Source organism: Pseudophryne corroboree, chromosome 5 (genome assembly GCF_028390025.1).
Source record: "Pseudophryne corroboree isolate aPseCor3 chromosome 5, aPseCor3.hap2, whole genome shotgun sequence".
In the NCBI taxonomy this organism is placed as follows: Eukaryota; Metazoa; Chordata; class Amphibia; order Anura; family Myobatrachidae; genus Pseudophryne; species Pseudophryne corroboree.
The window spans coordinates 85,193,765-85,212,401 of NC_086448.1; the positions used below are offsets into that span (position 1 = coordinate 85,193,765).

The 18,637-nt window shown below is 48.8% G+C and overlaps 1 protein-coding gene across 7 annotated transcripts in view; it reads right to left on the minus strand.

Annotated features, from left to right (window-relative positions):
- The window catches only part of CDK14 (cyclin dependent kinase 14), a 1,134,790-nt gene that overhangs the window by 687,715 nt on the left and 428,438 nt on the right, over positions 1–18,637 (minus strand). For 6 of the 7 annotated variants that reach the window (XM_063921438.1, XM_063921439.1, XM_063921436.1 and 3 more), the window contains one exon: positions 10,066–10,311. In XM_063921438.1, the coding sequence (XP_063777508.1) occupies positions 10,066–10,311 (246 nt within the window). The remainder of the gene's footprint in view (positions 1–10,065; positions 10,312–18,637) is intronic. The other variant, XM_063921441.1, reaches the window with a different exon arrangement.

Consider the following 18,637-nt stretch of genomic DNA (forward strand, 5'->3'; position numbering starts at 1 on the left):
CGGAAGCCTGTACTACATCGCCCGTCCTCTAGAACATGATTCCTGTTTCTTTTGGGTACCCTCTCGCATGTCAACCTAAGGGTCAGTTATGTGGTGAGGGATAGGATTTACTGGTTTGTCCACACGGTTTATGACGGACAGCCACAAGCACTGGTTTTGTCTATTACGTTGACCATAAATAATTTTATTGGTTCTTTCTGGACCACCAATTCAAGGTCCCCCCCTGCAAGAGCCCTGAGGCACTCAGTTTTGGAACCACTCCCATAAATCTCCTTTGCTGCAAATAAAAGGAATTTATCATAATGCACGGAGCGTGCTCTATTGTAAGTTGTAGCACTGACATAGTATGTACAGAACATTCATACGTACAGAAACAGCTCTTTGTACCAGTCAATCAAAAATAGGTCCCTGGACATTATCGTATTAAACGTTGCTATCTGAGAGACAGGTAGCATAGAGAATGGTGATAATACTAGACATCATCAGATAGAATAGACTCATTGAAAATGATAAAAATATGGTGCTATCTTGGATTATTACAGTAATTATGGTCATCATATGTACTTAGTGCTCCTTTGATGGGGTGTCATTTCTACATGAAAATTGCACAATTAAACTGTGGACTTTTTTCCACGAATGATGTACAGTTGGATTTCACATTGTTTGAAAATTGCCGAATTGTGCCGGAACAGAATGGAACATAGAACGGTCTGCTGAATGACATGACATGCCTTACTGTGACCGGCACAGGCCCACAGCGATGAAGAGAGGAAGGTGAAATTATAACCTCAAGCTCAATAAGATGCTGATTTCAGACCCAAATCTGTGCACAAAATAAAGGATCAGTAGTTATTGAGGGATTTATGATAAGAGCAAGACCATGCGCAATTTATTGTTCAAGTGCCACTGCAATTTAACAAAGCCCGAGTACTGGAGATAGCCAAATATCCTCTGCGTCATGCTACTTAATGCCGCAGACCGCAGTCCCCATTATTATTAGTGGGGGCTACGGCCTTTACAATTTACCAGGCGCCGTTATATGGAGGGATTGTAGCTGTAGATAGATGGCGATATCTGTAGCTACCACTTTACTGAAAAGGTCCTAATTAAGCCGCTGACCCGCAAAGAATTTATTGTTAGACTGAAAATCATTCATTACTGCTGAAATTTAATGCAATAATAGTTCTTTTTGGGGCTTCACTGTCACCAATTATTTAATGAATGGGCGTCCTGTGTGTAGGCACCTCCTCCTTACGTCAGCTGGCGATGGTGCCATCGTTTCAGAGAGGTGCACAACAAATCGGAAATGCTCGGGCATAGTTCCATAAACTTTACCATATCATCTTTCCAAAGATATTGGCCATAAGACGGTTCCACCAGCAGCAGGTAAAGGGTGGGAGGGCCCACAGCACACTACACAGTCCATGGTTCCCCCTTGACCCAAGTGCCTGTGTGCACAGACTCCCTGCAACCATTCTAGAACCACAGTGCAAAAGTCTCACAACTAGTACCCCTCCTACCAGCGGATCTTGGCCCTCATTCCGAGTTGTTCGCTCGCAAGCTGCTTTTAGCAGCATTGCACACGCTAAGCCGCCGCCTACTGGGAGTGAATCTTAGCTTAGCAAAATTGCGAACGAAAGATTCTCTAAATTGTGAATAGAAATATCTTAGCAGTTTCTGAGTAGCTCGACACTTACTCTGCCACTGCGATCAGTTCAGTCAGTTTCGTTCCTGGTTTGACGTCACAAACACTCCCAGCGTTCGCCCAGACACTCCTCCGTTTCTCCAGCCACTCCCGCGTTTTTCCCAGAAACGGCAGCGTTTTTTCACACACTCCCATAAAACGGCCAGTTTCCGCCCAGAAACACCCACTTCCTGTCAATCACATTACGATCACCAGAACAAAGAAAAAACCTTGTAATGCCGTGAGTAAAATACCAATCTTCTTAGCAAATTTACTTGGCGCAGTTGCAGTGCGAACATTGCGCATGCGCAATTAGCGGAAAATCGCTGCGATGCGAAGAAAATTACCGAGCGAACAACTCAGAATGAGGGCCCTTGTTAATTATACCCCTTTCACACCGCACAAATAACCCAGTATCAGCCACGTTATATTGCCAGGTCGACACGCGGTGTGAAAGGGGTCTCTGCAAAATTCCCAGGTCGTCTGACCCAGTAATTCAACCCAGGAGTAAAGAAAGGTTATTCCTGGGTTATAACCGGGTCAGCTTAAAACATAGGCAGAGGCGGCGTGTAGATGATGTCATCTCCCAGTGCCACCTCGATACCCACTCCCGATGCCGTCTACACCCCCCACCCACCCCCCGCAATGGCATACCACCCCGGCATATTGCTGGGTCAGGAAACCAATTTGAAAGGGTCCAATGTCGGGTCGCAACTGGGAAGTACCCGTTTCCAATTCCTGGGTGGGACCCGGCATTGCCATCTGAAAGGGGTATTCGTTTATTTAAACCTGGAGCAAGTTATTCTGTGATTGAATGGGAAAGTCTTCTGACCATACCTATGGGCTGTGTGTGCATTTAATGCTCTTACTAAAATCTGATGCTTCTGCGCTAAAGGTGTAGCACCTTGTGGGTCCGAAAGCTCGTTATGGATTAAATTGTGGTGCCAAAAGATAACGGGGTCTTATGGTGCCCATACACTTGTGCGATGCCCCGCGACGTAACATCGCGGGGCATTGCATCGGCAGTTCAGGTGCGATGAAATCGCACCTGAACTGCCAAAGTGATTACCATGCGATCATGCGATAGATCGCATGGTAATCACGTGATGGGCCCGTCACTGCCGAGTGGGAGCGGCATCTGGCCGCTCCCGGCTGGTGCCCATAGCAGTGCGATATATTGCATGTGTTTTAAAAAAACACATGCGATCGCACTGCGATTCGATAAATATTCAGTGCAGCATATACTATCTTGAGACGCGAGATTCGACCGGCGTGCCCACACATCGCGTCGCAAGGTACCTAAAATGTGCATACAATCCTTCGATTTCTCTCACAGATCCGGTCGAAATCGAAGGTTAGCACCGATTATCTCACAAGTGTATAGGCTCCATTAGTGAGAGGAAGGTGGGGCTCTTCTTCCTCTGCCTGGCGGGTGGACAAACGTACGAAAACGAAACAAAGCTATTATCATGTCTGTTATCTATAGTTACTTCTATTAACACTCTCTTACCATTCCTGTCCAGCTGTAATTCCCCCTGCCAATTCTTTATCTTTTACCTCCCTCATTGACGTCAATGTCTCTCGCCGCATAGAAGATGTCATGGAGAAAATACAATAATAGCAGCATTTACATGTATTTTATTGCTTAAATAAAGGCAGTGAAGCATTGGGAATGGGCAGATGGGCTCCTATCCCTGACCGGATTCACCAGCTCAGAAAGGCTGCAATCGCATCGCTGTAAGAGGAGGTCACTGAACGCGAACAACAGGGCAATAAAGGAAGCAGAACGTGACTGAAGACACCACAAGACCTCTCAGGGGAACAGGCTTTAAACTTTAAGTTGTAAGACTTTTTCTTGGGGGGTTGAGTTGCATTGCATAACATCTATCCAACATAAATCTTATGGTTTACACACTAATTTAGTCAGGAAGAAGCTTTCGCAATCGGCTTGTCAAGTTATTGGCTGGGATGCTGGACACCTTTTTATCCCTAAGACTTTTTTTTTCAGGGTTGAGTTGCATTGCATAACATCTATCCAACATAAATCCACATACGAGACATCAAAGATAGAATTTTATGGTTTACCAACTAATTAAGGGCCTAATTCAGACCTGGTTGCTGCAGCGGCAGCGATTGCAGGCTGAAGCCCAGTGAGGCGTGCGCACGCGCAGCAGCCGCACTGCACGTTTGCACACGGTGAGATGCGAAGGCAGATTGATAGGAAGAGGCGTTCGCGGGGCGTGCCGGCTGAGTTCAGACGGCATTGGTAGGGGGGCCTGGTCCGGACAACGCAGGCGTGTCCTGACTGTTTGCGGATCGGGCAGCGTCGGCTACGTGACATCACACGCAGCCGCTGCGACCAATAACTTGGGAGGTAGCCGCCTGCCTTCGCAGCTAGGCTGCATAGTCAGGGAGCTACTTATCAGGTGCAAAACCTCTGCGGGGGAGTAGGGCCTGGTGTATGGCCTGGCATGCGGGGCGGACTATCACTGCGCTGGGCGTCCCCCCGCATGTCAGAGATTTTGATCATAGATGTGTGTGTGCTCAGAATTAGGCCCTTAGTCAGGAAGAAGCTTTCACAATCGGATTGTCAAGTTATTGGCTTGGATGCTGGACACCTTTTTATTCCTAAGTACCTGGTAAACCAGTCTGCATCGAGTTATATATACAACATATATCTAGTACCGGTGAGAGATCACAGGCAAAGAAATCCTAGATGACTAAAAAAAAGTTCTTTAAGGGGAACTCAAGACATCAATCAACTTTTACTCTACTCAACCCTCTGCGCCCTGTAACACTTGCATCTCTGGCCACTGCGGCCTACAGGCTGTGCTCTGCCTGACATTTCCATCTCTGGTGACTGCGGCCTACAGTCTGCATTCTGCCTGACATTTCCATCTCTGGTGACTGCGGCCTACAGTCTGCATTCTGCCTGACATTTACATCTCTGGTCACTGCGGCCTACAGTCTGCGCTCTGCCTGACATTTACATCTCTGGTCTCTGCGGCCTACAGTCTGCATTCTGCCTGACATTTCCATCTCTGGTCACTGCGGCCTACAGTCTGCGCTCTGCCTGACATTTACATCTATGGTCTCTGACATTTACATCTATGGTCTCATTCTGCCTGACATTTCCATCTCTGGTCACTGCGGCCTACAGTCTGCGCTCTGCCTGACATTTACATCTCTGGTCTCTGCGGCCTACAGTCTGCATTCTGCCTGACATTTCCATCTCTGGTCACTGCGGATACAGTCTGCGCTCTGCCTGAAATTTCCATCTCTGGTGACTGCGGCCTACAGTCTGCCTGACATTTCCATCTCTGGTCTCCACGGCAGACAGTCTGCGCTCAGTCTGACATTTCCATCTCTGGTCACTGCGGCCTACAGTCTGCGCTCAGTCTGACATTTCCATCTCTGGTCACTGCGGCCTACAGTCTGCGCTCAGTTTGACATTTCCATCTCTGGTCACTGCGGCCTATAGTCTGCACTCTGCCTGACATTTCCATCTCTGGTCTCTGTGGCCTACAGTCTACGCTCAGTATGACATTTCCATCTCTGATCACTGGGCCTACAGTCTGACATTTCCATCTCTGGCCCCTGCGGCCTACAGTCTGCACTCTCTCTGAAATTTCCATCTCTGGTCTCTGTGGCATACAGTCTGCGCTCTACCTGACATTTCCATCTCTGGTCACTGCGGCCTACAGTCTGCGCTCTGCCTGACATTTCCATCTCTGGTCACTGCGGCTACAGGCTGCGCTCTCCCTGACATTTCCATCTCTGGTCTCTGCGGCCTACAGTCTACGCTCAATCTGACACTTCCATCTCTGATCACTGGGCCTACAGTCTGCGCTCTCCCTGATATTTCCATCTCTGATGACTGCGGCCTACAGTCTGCACTCTGCCTGACATTTCCATCTCTGGTGACTGCGGCCTACAGTCTGCACTCTCCCCGACATTTCCATCTCTGGTGACTGCGGCCTACAGTCTGCACTCTGCCTGACATTTCCATCTCTGGTCACTGCGGCCTACTGTCTGACATTTCCATCTCTGGTCACTGCGGCCTACTGTCTGACATTTCCATCTCTGGTCACTGCGGCCTACTGTCTGACATTTCCATATCTGGCCACTGCTGCCCACAGTCTGCGCTCTGCCTGACATTACCATCTCTGGTCACTGCAGCTACAGTCTGCGCTCAGTCTGACATTTACATCTCTGGTCCTACAGTCTGCGCTCTGCCTGACATTTCCATCTCTGGTCACTGCGGCCTACTATCTGACATTTCCATCTCTGGCCACTGTGGCCTACAGTCTGCGCTCTGCCTGACATTTCCATCTCTGGCCACTGCGGCCTACAGTCTGCGCTCTGCCTGACATTTCCATCTCTGGCCACTGCGGCCTACAGTCTGCACTCTGCCTGACATTTCCATCTCTGGCCACTGCGGCCTACAGTCTGCGCTCAGTCTGACATTTCCATCTCTGGTCCTACAGTCTGCGCTCTGCCTGACATTTCCATCTCTGGTCACTGTGGCCTACTATCTGACATATCCATATCTGGCCACTGCGGCCTACAGTCTGCGCTCTCCCTGACATTTCCATCTCTTGTCTCTGTGGCCTACAGGCTGCGCTCTGCCTGACATTTCCATCTCTGGTCACTGCGGCCTATAGTCTGCGCTCTCCCTGACATTTCCATCTCTGGTCTCTGTGGCCTACAGGCTGCGCTCTGCCTGACATTTCCATCTCTGGTCACTGCGGCCTACAGTCTGCACTCTGCCTGACATTTCCATCTCTGGTCACTGCGGCCTACAGTCTGCACTCTGCCTGACATTTCCATCTCTGGTCACTACGGCTACAGGCTGCGCTCTGCCTGACATTTCCATCTCTGGTCACTGCGGCTACAGTCTACGCTCAGTCTGACATTTCCATCTCTGGTCACTGCGGCTACAGTCTGCACTCTGCCTGACATTTCCATCTCTGGCCACTGTGACCTACAGTCTGCGCTCTGCCTGACATTCCCATCTCTGGTGACTGCGGCCTACAGTCTGCGCTCTGCCTGACATTTCCATCTCTGGTCACTGCGGCCTACAGTCTGCACTCTCCCTGACATTTCCATCTCTGGTCACTGCAGCTACAATCTGCGCTCAGTCTGACATTTCCATCTCTGGTCCTACAGTCTGCGCTCTGCCTGACATTTCCATCTCTGGTCACTGCGGCTACAGTCTGCGCTCTGCCTGACATTTACATCTCTGGTCAATGCGGCCTACAGTCTGCGCTCTCCCTGACATTTCCATCTCTGGTCACTGCGGCCTACAGTCTGCGCTCTGCCTGACATTTCCATCTCTGGTGACTGCGGCTACAGTCTGTACTCTGCCTGACATTTCCATCTCTGGTCACTGCGGCTACAATCTGCACTCTCCCTGACATTTCCATCTCTGGTCACTGCGGCCTACAGTCTGCGCTCTGCCTGACATTTCCATCTCTGGTCACTGCGGCCTACAGTCTGCGCTCTGCCTGACATTTCCATCTCTGGTCACTGCAGCCTACAGTCTGCACTCTGCCTGACATTTCCATCTCTGGTGACTGCGGCTACAGTCTGTACTCTGCCTGACATTTCCATCTCTGGTCACTGCGGCTACAGTCTGTACTCTGCCTGACATTTCCATCTCTGGTCACTGCGGCTACAGTCTGCGCTCTGCCTGACATTTCCATCTCTGGTCACTATGGCTACAGTCTGCGCTCTGCCTGACATTCACATCTCTGGTCTCTGCGGCTACAGTCTGCGCTCTGCCTGACATTTACATCTCTGGTCTCTGCGGCCTACAGTCTGTGCTCTGCCTGACATTTCCATCTCTGGTGACTGCGGCTACAGTCTGTACTCTGCCTGACATTTCCATCTCTGGTCACTGCGGCTACAGTCTGCGCTCTGCCTGACATTTCCATCTCTGGTCACTACGGCTACAGTCTGCGCTCTGCCTGACATTTACATCTCTGGTCTCTGCGGCTACAGTCTGCGCTCTGCCTGACATTTCCATCTCTGGTCACTACGGCTACAGTCTGCGCTCTGCCTGACATTTCCATCTCTGGTCACTGCAGCCTACAGTCTGCGCTCTGCCTGACATTTCCATCTCTGGTCTCTGCGGCCTACAGTCTGCATTCTGCCTGACATTTCCATCTCTGGTCACTGCGGCCTACAATCTGCGCTCTGCCTGACATTTCCATCTCTGGTCACTGTGGCCTACAGTCTGCACTCTGCCTGACATTTCCATCTCTGGTCTCTGCGGCCTACAGTCTGCGCTCTGTCTGACATTTCCATCTCTGGTCACTGCGGCCTACAGTCTGCGCTCTGCCTGACATTTCCATCTCTGGCCACTGCACATTGGCAGGGATGAGCACCTTCTAAACAAACCACAGAAGCCCCAGATATACTGTATGACCTCCACAATTAGGCTACAAAAAGGTAAAAATTTAAAATAAATTCATCCTGTTTAAAGTTTGGTATTTACGGTGAGCTGTTACCCTCGCTGCTTTATATAAACCTGAAATGCAAGGACACTGACCAGGTAGAACGGCTTCTTATTATTTTATTTTTCATTTTAGTATTGTATTAAGCATGGTGAAAACGTTAATAAGTGCTCTAAAGCAGTGGTTCCCAAACTTTTTAGAATCACGGTGCCCTAAAGCATAAAAAAAAATTTCACGGCACCCCTAGGCCAAAAGTTTCTTATTGAGAAATTCGGAAAATGTTAAATTAAGTAAATTGTGTTTATAGGTCATCCTTAGGGTCAGTTATGTGGCGAGGGACAGGATCCACTTTTGTTTGTGCACATATTTTATGATTTGAAGCCAAAAGCACTGTTTACATTGACCATAAATTTGTTAAATTGGTCCTGGACCACCAACTCAGGGCACCCCTGCAATTGTTCTGAGGCACCCCAGGGTGCCACGGCGCACAGTTGTAGAACCACTGCACTAAGGTTTTGGTAACAGAAAGAAGTGGGAAATAATCTCCAGATTGTAATTAAATGAAAAATAAAGCATCATTTTCTGTAAAGAGACTAGAGGTATCCATGGGGATTTTTTTTTTTTTATGACTATGGAAGTTCATTTACCTGTAGTTTAAAAACAATTTCACCTTGTGTTCTGCTTCCACACTTTCTGCAGAATTCGCTCCTATAAATGGACTTGCCATAAAAAGTTGAATTTTCCCCCCAGTACTCTAAGGGCGGGATGTATTAAGATACATCGCCGCCCCTCGCCGCTTATCGCAGCGATGTTGATTGCATATGTACTAACATATGCGATCAATATCGCAATGCGGTGATGGAGGCCCGCCACGATACCTGTGAGGTGGTCTGCAGGGGATCTCCGTCACCTCCCCGGGATCTTCACACTGCCTAGACGCCGGGAAGCAGCAGCAGGCTGCCCCCCGCACCTCCCCCTCCCCCCTGCAGCCGGAAGGAAATCCGGCTGCGTTGCTAGGGGGAGGAGGAGATTACCTTCCGGTACCAGGGCTGCGTGCAGGAAGGTATGCCGGCGGGGAGGGGGGGGGGGGCGGCGTCTGCGACGGGAGCGGCGATAAGAAGCCCATAGGCTTCTATAGGGTATCGCCATCCAGAGATGGCGATACCCTACCGCCGGTTTTTCGACGTCCAGGGTCTTAGTACATTTGAAAATGCGGTTTTCGGGGTTTTACCGCATTTTTCCTTTAGTAAATCCCACCCTAAGTATTTACACGAATCTGTCTTGTTCTAAATAATTCCACGGACTTCCACATTTTTAAAGTGATATAGAGAAGTTGAAGTAAAATATTTATGTCATCCAAAATGTGTTGTGTTTCTGTAAAATCAAAATAAATAAACAAAATAACCTAATGGTTTGTAGACACGGTGAGATTTTTTCTTACGATTTTGACTATATAGTCAAAATCATAAGAAAAGTTAGTGCAGATCGCATGGTGAAAGTCACTTTGCGATCCTGATTCGATGCCAATGCTCGGTCCCGCGCGGTCGGCATCGCAAGAATAGATAGACTGTGCAGGCAAGTCAAATTTGACTATCTCTTCAGAAGAGATAGTCAAAATTGACACTTAGCCAAAATTGCACAGTCAGTATTGCAAGCATATAATGAGTGTGCTTGCGATACTGACTATGTGCCGACCTAGCCCCTGTCGCATAGTGAGAATCGGGTATAGCCCGAATCTCACCGTGTGTATGGGCCATAACACTACTCTGGATGTAACAGCAGATAGGTGGATCCTGGATGGGCTATATGCACAGTTGTGCTGATTAGGTGACATAATTCCCACCAAGACACTGGACACTCTTACTTCCACAGAATATCAGTGGTCCTGATTACACCAGGCTCCAACATTGTCCACTCTCTTACCGAGCTGGGGCTTGAATGACGTCTGAGTTTGGGAGACTCCTTCCCCACGGATGGGCTCTTAAAGTTAATGCATGCATTGTTTTCTGAGTGCACTCTCTTCACCTGGTTTGCAGTTTTTTCGAAAGGGTCAAAACTACTCTGAGTCCTCTGAACGCGGACTTTCTTGTCTTCAGGAATGGTGTCCAGTGGTTTGATCACAGAGTCCATTCCCTGGCAGTTCCGTGTAGACATCTTGGTGACACATATCTGCAGGGACGACAAGCAAAAGAGGATAATGTAAATAACAGGTCGGGTGGCACGTCTGCTGAACAATAAACACACGTACAGCTTGTCCTGGAGGATGGAGAGAATGGTTATTGTTCAATGCTGTAAACATGCCCTTTTCAGGATGATGCATTGTTTGCTTGGGACTCAATGGCTATAGTAATCAATCCCTCAGCTGCAGAAACATGAGACACTATCTGCTCGGTGTAACCCAAACAGAATAGACTAGCGGCATGTAATACAATCTGCATCTAATTGTGCTGTAGCTCTGCAAACCGTAACACTACATGCTCTGCAAGGGACTTTTTCCATCTTATTAACTATATTTACTATTGCTTCTTTACAAAAGCAGGGACTGTTAAAATAGACCAACTCCAACAATAAATCCGGGATGCAAGGTGCATTATGTAAAAAGGTATCAATAACCTTCCCAGATATGCATAATGCCTTCAGGAGCTCAGCAGAAAGGAATATATTTTGGATTACAGTTAAACATACAGCAATGGTGTGTGGGGGTGTAGGGGTGTATGTGTGGGGGTGTGGGGGGGATTAGGTCTTCTGCATATTAGAATATCAGTAACCTTTAGAAAGGATAATGTATGGACCATTAGAGAGCCCACAATAGATGACAACAGAAGAGTAGATGGCTTGCGGCCAAGAACATAACTCTAGCCAAGGTATATGCTTTTATACCTACTGATGTGAAAGCTACTTTACATTATTCTCTCTCCTTCCCAGGTTTAATATCAAAATAATCAAAATAGGGTCTTAAGGGGGGTACACAAAGGAGAGATGTGTGCTGAGCGATCTTAACACAGACCGCTCAGCACACATCTCTCACCCCGCTCAGCACAGCGCAATGTGCTGAGCGAGGGGGAAAGCCGACGGGGGGCCGCTCACTTCACACAACGGTGAAGTGAGCGACCCGCTAGATTGAGACTGCATGCAGGCTCAATCTAGCATCGGCGATAGCGATGCGCGGGGCCGCGCATCGCTATCGCTGGGGGGCATACACACGGCAGATCCGTGCTTAAAATCTAAGCAATCTAGCAAGATTGCTTAGATTTTAAGCACGGATCTCTCCGTGTGTACCCCCCTTTACTGTTGTCAGCAACAAAACATATCCCCCATTCAGGCCACTATCTTACTTTTTGAACCCTAACTATAGGCCTAATTCAGACCTGATCGCAGCAGCAAATTTGTTAGCTAATGACCAAAACCATGTGCACTGCAGGGGAGGCAGATATAACATTTGCAGAGAGAGTTAGATTTGGGTGGGGTATATTGTTTCTGTGCAGGGTAAATACTGGCTGCTTTATTTCTACACTGCAATTTAGATTTCAGTTTGAACACACCCCACCCAAATCAAAACCTCTCTGCACATGTTACATCTGCCCCACCTGCAGTGCACATGTGTTACATCTGCTCCACCTGCAGTGCACATGGCTTTGGCCATTAGTGAACAATTTTCTGCTGCGATCAGGTGTGAATTAGGCTCAGTGCCAGCTAGTAAAATATCAAGGACCACATAATTCATGTCCACCCAAATTGGCTACCAGTCCCAGTGACCACAACAAATATTCTATCTATCTATCTATCTTATATAATACCTATGATCAAAAATATAATAAGGTTGAATGATATTGATCCCACAATAGTTTAGTATACAGCGCAGAGGCGTATCTAGGGTAGGGCGAGTGGGGCAGAGCTTGTGGACCGGCTCCTGATTGGCTGCCGGTCCGCGAGCTCTGATTGGCTAGCGAAACGGCGCCAGACAGCAGCCGGAGACCTGGAGCGGCACTGTGGGGCAATGTATCCGGCACTGTGGGGCAATGTAACTGGCACTGTGGGGCAATGTAACTGGCACTGTGGGGCAATGTAACTGGCACTGTGGGGCAATGTAACTGGCACTGTGGGGCATGTATCTGGCACTGTGGGGCAATGTAACTGGCAAATGTATCTGGCACTGAGTGGGGCATGTATTTGGCACTGTGGGGCAATGTATCTGGCACTGTGGGGCAATGTAACTGGCACTGTGGGGCATGTATCTGGCACAGTGGGGTATGTATCTGGCACTGTGGGGCAATGTAACTGGCAAATGTATCTGGCACTGAGTGGGGCATGTATTTGGCACTGTGGGGCAATGTATCTGGCACTGTGGGGCATGTATCCAGCACTGTGGGGCAATGTAACTGGCACTGTGGGCCATTTTCAGTGGCCACACCCCTTCTGGTGTGTGGCCACGCCCAGGCGCGCACATGCTTCTTTTTGTGTGGGTTGTTTTTTTTTTGGGAGAGGGGGCACCATTTTCCATCTTGCCCTGGGCTCCGAAAACCCTAGCTACGCCTCTGAAACAGCGTGCAAATCACAAGTCCATATCCATTTTGGAAGTCTTTTGTTGAGATACAATCCCGCCATAGATAAATCTTTCCACTTGCGTAATTAGGTAGACAGAAAGTGCCCCCCCAAATCTAACTCTCTGTGCACTTGTTATATCTGCCCCACCTGCAGTGCACATGGTTTGCCCATTAACTAACAAATTTGCTGCTGCGATCAGGTCTGAATTAGGCCCTACAATGGCCAGCTAGTCTACAAATTTCATATAAAGGCTCACAGTCCTCCCTGCCTCTTGCAGGTCTGGATACTGACCTCCGGGCCTGGCTTGGCTGCCACAGCTCTACACAACCACACTCTCGGAGCTTTATGGTCCACCCTGACTACTGCAGAAATGGATGCCTCCTCGCCCCCACTTCATATTCCGCAGAACTTTACAGAGAATATTTGGCCATGCACATCAGGCCCTGCCCCAGTGGAGCTTACGCTAAACGGGGTAGATTTAGCAATGTGATACATTCTTGTTATCCCTTGTTCCGAATCTTAAAATAAGATTTTACTTACCGATAAATCTATTTCTCGGAGTCCGTAGTGGATGCTGGGGTTCCTGAAAGGACCATGGGGAATAGCGGCTCCGCAGGAGACAGGGCACAAAAAGTAAAGCTTTTTCCGATCAGGTGGTGTGCACTGGCTCCTCCCCCTATGACCCTCCTCCAGACTCCAGTTAGGTACTGTGCCCGGACGAGCGTACACAATAAGGGAGGATTTTGAATCCCGGGTAAGACTCATACCAGCCACACCAATCACACCGTACAACTTGTGATCTAAACCCAGTTAACAGTATGATAACAGCGGAGCCTCTGAAAGATGGCTTCCTACAACAATAACCCGAATAAGTTAACAATAACTATGTACAATTTATGCAGATAATCCGCACTTGGGATGGGCGCCCAGCATCCACTACGGACTCCGAGAAATAGATTTATCGGTAAGTAAAATCTTATTTTCTCTATCGTCCTAGTGGATGCTGGGGTTCCTGAAAGGACCATGGGGATTATACCAAAGCTCCCAAACGGGCGGGAGAGTGCGGATGACTCTGCAGCACCGAATGAGAGAACTCCAGGTCCTCCTTAGCCAGAGTATCAAATTTGTAAAATTTTACAAACGTGTTCTCCCCTGACCACGTAGCTGCTCGGCAAAGTTGTAATGCCGAGACCCCTCGGGCAGCCGCCCAAGATGAGCCCACCTTCCTTGTGGAGTGGGCCTTTACAGATTTAGGCTGTGGCAGGCCTGCCACAGAATGTGCCAGTTGGATTGTGCTACAGATCCAACGAGCAATCGTCTGCTTAGACGCAGGAGCACCCATCTTGTTGGGTGCATACAATATAAACAACGAGTCAGATTTTCTGACTCCAGCTGTTCTTGCAATATATATTTTTAATGCTCTGACAACGTCCAGTAACTTGGAGTCCTCCAAGTCACTTGTAGCCGCAGGCACTACAATAGGCTGGTTCAGATGAAATGCTGACACCACCTTAGGGAGAAAATGCGGACGAGTCCGCAGTTCTGCCCTGTCCGAATGGAAAATCAGATATGGGCTTTTGTAAGATAAAGCTGCCAATTCTGACACTCTCCTGGCAGAAGCCAGGGCTAGAAGCATGGTCACTTTCCAAGTGAGATATTTCAAATCCACCTTATTTAGTGGTTCAAACCAATGAGATTTTAGAAAATCCAAAACTACATTGAGATCCCACGGTGCCACTGGAGGCACCACAGGAGGCTGTATATGCAGCACTCCCTTAACAAAGGTCTGGACTTCAGGGACTGAAGCCAATTCTTTTTGAAAGAAAATCGACAGGGCCGAAATTTGAACCTTAATAGATCCCAATTTGAGACCCATAGACAATCCTGATTGCAGGAAATGTAGGAATCGACCCAGTTGAAATTCCTCCGTCGGAGCACTCCGATCTTCGCACCACGCAACATATTTTCGCCAAATTCGGTGATAATGTTGCACGGTTACTTCTTTCCTTGCTTTAATCAAAGTAGGAATGACTTCTTCCGGCATGCCTTTTTCCATTAGGATCCGGCGTTCAACCGCCATGCCGTCAAACGCAGCCGCGGTAAGTCTTGAAACAGACAGGGACCCTGCTGAAGCAAGTCCCTCCTTAGAGGTAGAGGCCACGGATCTTCCGTGATCATCTCTTGAAGTTCCGGGTACCAAGTCCTTCTTGGCCAATCCGGAACCACTAGTATCGTTCTTACGCCTCTTTGCCGTATAATTCTCAATACTTTTGGTATGAGAGGCAGAGGAGGAAACACATACACCGACTGGTACACCCAAGGCGTTACCAGCGCGTCCACAGCTATTGCCTGCGGATCTCTTGACCTGGCGCAATACCTGTCCAGTTTTTTGTTGAGGCGAGACGCCATCATGTCCACCATTGGTCTTTCCCAACGGGTTACCAGCATGTGGAAGACTTCTGGATGAAGTCCCCACTCTCCCGGGTGAAGATCGTGTCTGCTGAGGAAGTCTGCTTCCCAGTTGTCCACTCCCGGGATGAACACTGCTGATAGCGCTATCACATGATTCTCTGCCCAGCGAAGAATCCTTGCAGCTTCTGCCATTGCACTCCTGCTTCTTGTGCCGCCCTGTCTGTTCACATGGGCGACTGCCGTGATGTTGTCCGACTGGATCAACACCGGTTTTCCCTGAAGCAGAGGTTCTGCCTGGCTTAGAGCATTGTATATTGCTCTTAGTTCCAGAATGTTTATGTGAAGAGACGTTTCCAGGCTCGTCCATACTCCCTGGAAGTTTCTTCCTTGTGTGACTGCTCCCCAGCCTCTCAGGCTGGCGTCCGTGGTCACCAGGATCCAATCCTGTATGCCGAATCTGCGGCCCTCCAATAGATGAGGACTCTGCAACCACCACAGAAGAGACACCCTTGTCCTTGGAGACAGGGTTATCCGTAGGTGCATCTGAAGATGCGACCCTGACCATTTGTCCAACAGATCCCTTTGGAAAATTCTTGCGTGGAATCTGCCGAACGGAATTGCTTCGTAAGAAGCCACCATTTTTCCCAGGACTCTTGTGCATTGATGTACAGACACCTTTCCTGGTTTTAGGAGGTTCCTGACAAGCTCGGATAACTCCTTGGCTTTTTCCTCCGGGAGAAAAACCTTTTTCTGAACCGTGTCCAGAATCATCCCTAGGAACAGCAGACGAGTTGTCGGCATTAACTGGGATTTTGGAATATTCAGAATCCACCCGTGCTGTTTTAGCACTTCTTGAGACAGTGCTAATCCCATCTCTAGCTGTTCTCTGGACCTCGCCCTTATTAGGAGATCGTCCAAGTATGGGATAATTAATACGCCTTTTCTTCGAAGAAGAATCATCATCTCGGCCATTACCTTTGTAAAGATCCGAGGTGCCGTGGACAATCCGAACGGCAGCGTCTGAAACTGATAGTGACAGTTTTGTACAACGAACCTGAGGTACCCCTGGTGTGAGGGGTAAATTGGAACGTGGAGATACGCATCCTTGATGTCCAAGGATACCATAAAGTCCCCCTCTTCCAGGTTCGCTATCACTGCTCTGAGTGACTCCATTTTGAACTTGAACTTCTTTATGTACAGGTTCAAGGACTTCAGATTTAGAATAGGCCTTACCGAGCCATCCGGCTTCGGTACCACAAAAAGAGTGGAATAATACCCCTTCCCTTGTTGTAGAAGAGGTACCTTGACTATCACCTGCTGAGAGTACAGCTTGTGAATGGCTTCCAAAACCGTCTCCCTTTCGGAGGGGGACGTTGGTAAAGCAGACTTCAGGAAACGGCGAGGTGGATCCGTCTCTAATTCCAACCTGTATCCTTGAGATATTATCTGCAGGATCCAGGGATCTACCTGCGAGTGAGCCCACTGCGCGCTGTAATTTTTGAGACGACCGCCCACCATCCCCGAGTCCGCTTGAGGAGCCCCAGCGTCATGCTGAGGCTTTTGTAGAAGCCGGGGAGGGCTTCTGTTCCTGGGAAGGAGCTGCGTGTTGCTGTCTCTTCCCTCGACCTTTGCCTCGTGGCAGATATGAATAGCCCTTTGCTCTCTTATTTTTAAAGGAACGAAAGGGCTGCGGTTGAAAAGTCGGTGCCTTTTTCTGTGGGGGAGTGACTTGAGGTAGAAAGGTGGATTTCCCGGCTGTAGCCGTGGCCACCAAATCTGATAGACCGACTCCAAATAACTCCTCCCCTTTATACGGCAAAACTTCCATATGCCGTTTTGAATCCGCATCGCCTGACCACTGTCGCGTCCATAAAGCTCTTCTGGCCGAAATGGACATAGCACTTACCCGTGATGCCAGTGTGCAGATATCCCTCTGTGCATCACGCATATAAAGAAATGCATCCTTTATTTGTTCTAACGACAGTAAAATATTGTCCCTGTCCAGGGTATCAATATTTTCAATCAGGGACTCTGACCAAACTACCCCAGCACTGCCCATCCAGGCAGTCGCTACAGCTGGTCGTAGTATAACACCTGCATGTGTGTATATACTTTTTTGGATATTTTCCATCCTCCTATCTGATGGATCTTTAAGTGCGGCCGTCTCAGGAGAGGGTAACGCCACTTGTTTAGATAAGCGTGTTAGCGCCTTGTCCACCCTAGGAGGTGTTTCCCAGCGCTCCCTAACCTCTGGCGGGAAAGGGTATAATGCCAATAATTTCTTTGAAATTATCAGTTTTTTATCAGGGGCAACCCACGCTTCATTACACACGTCATTTAATTCTTCTGATTCAGGAAAAACTATAGGTAGTTTTTTCATACCCCACATAATACCCTGTTTAGTGGTACCTGTAGTATCAGCTAAATGTAACGCCTCCTTCATTGCCAAAATCATATAACGTGTGGCCCTACTGGAAAATACGGTTGATTCGTCACCGTCACCACTGGAGTCATCGCCTGTGTCTGGGTCTGTGTCGACCGACTGAGGCAAAGGGCGTTTCACAGCCCCTGACGGTGTTTGAGTCGCCTGGACAGGCACTAATTGATTGTCCGGCCGCCTCATGTCGTCAAACGACTGCTTTAGCGTGTTGACACTATCCCGTAGTTCCATAAATAAAGGCATCCATTCCGGTGTCGACTCCCTAGGGGGTGACATCCTCATATTTGGCAATTGCTCCGCCTCCACACCAATATCGTCCTCATACATGTCGACACACACGTACCGACACACAGCAGACACACAGGGAATGCTCCTAACGAAGACAGGACCCACTAGCCCTTTGGGGAGACAGAGGGAGAGTTTGCCAGCACACACCAAAAGCGCTATATATATATCAGGGATAGCCTTATAATAAGTGCTCCCTTATAGCTGCTTTGTTATATCAAATTATCGCCATAAATGTGCCCCCCCCTCTCTGTTTTACCCTGTTTCTGTAGTGCAGTGCAGGGGAGAGACTTGGGAGCCGTCCTGACCAGCGGAGCTGTGAGAGGAAATGGCGCCGTGTGCTGAGGAGATAGGCCCCGCCCCTTTTCTGGCGGGCTCGTCTCCCGCTATTTAGAGAAATCAGGCAGGGGTTAAATATCTCCATATAGCCTCTAGGGCTATATGTGAGGTATTTTTAGCCTTTATAGGTAATCATTTTGCCTCCCAGGGCGCCCCCCTCCCAGCGCCCTGCACCCTCAGTGACTGCCGTGTGAAGTGTGCTGAGAGGAAAATGGCGCACAGCTGCAGTGCTGTGCGCTACCTTTTGAAGACTGCAGGAGTCTTCAGCCGCCGATTCTGGACCTCTTCTGTCTTCAGCATCTGCAAGGGGGCCGGCGGCGTGGCTCCGGTGACCATCCAGGCTGTACCCGTGATCGTCCCTCTGGAGCTTGATGTCCAGTAGCCAAGAAGCCAATCCATCCTGCACGCAGGTGAGTTGACTCCTTCTCCCCTCAGTCCCTCGCTGCAGTGATCCTGTTGCCAGCAGGAATCACT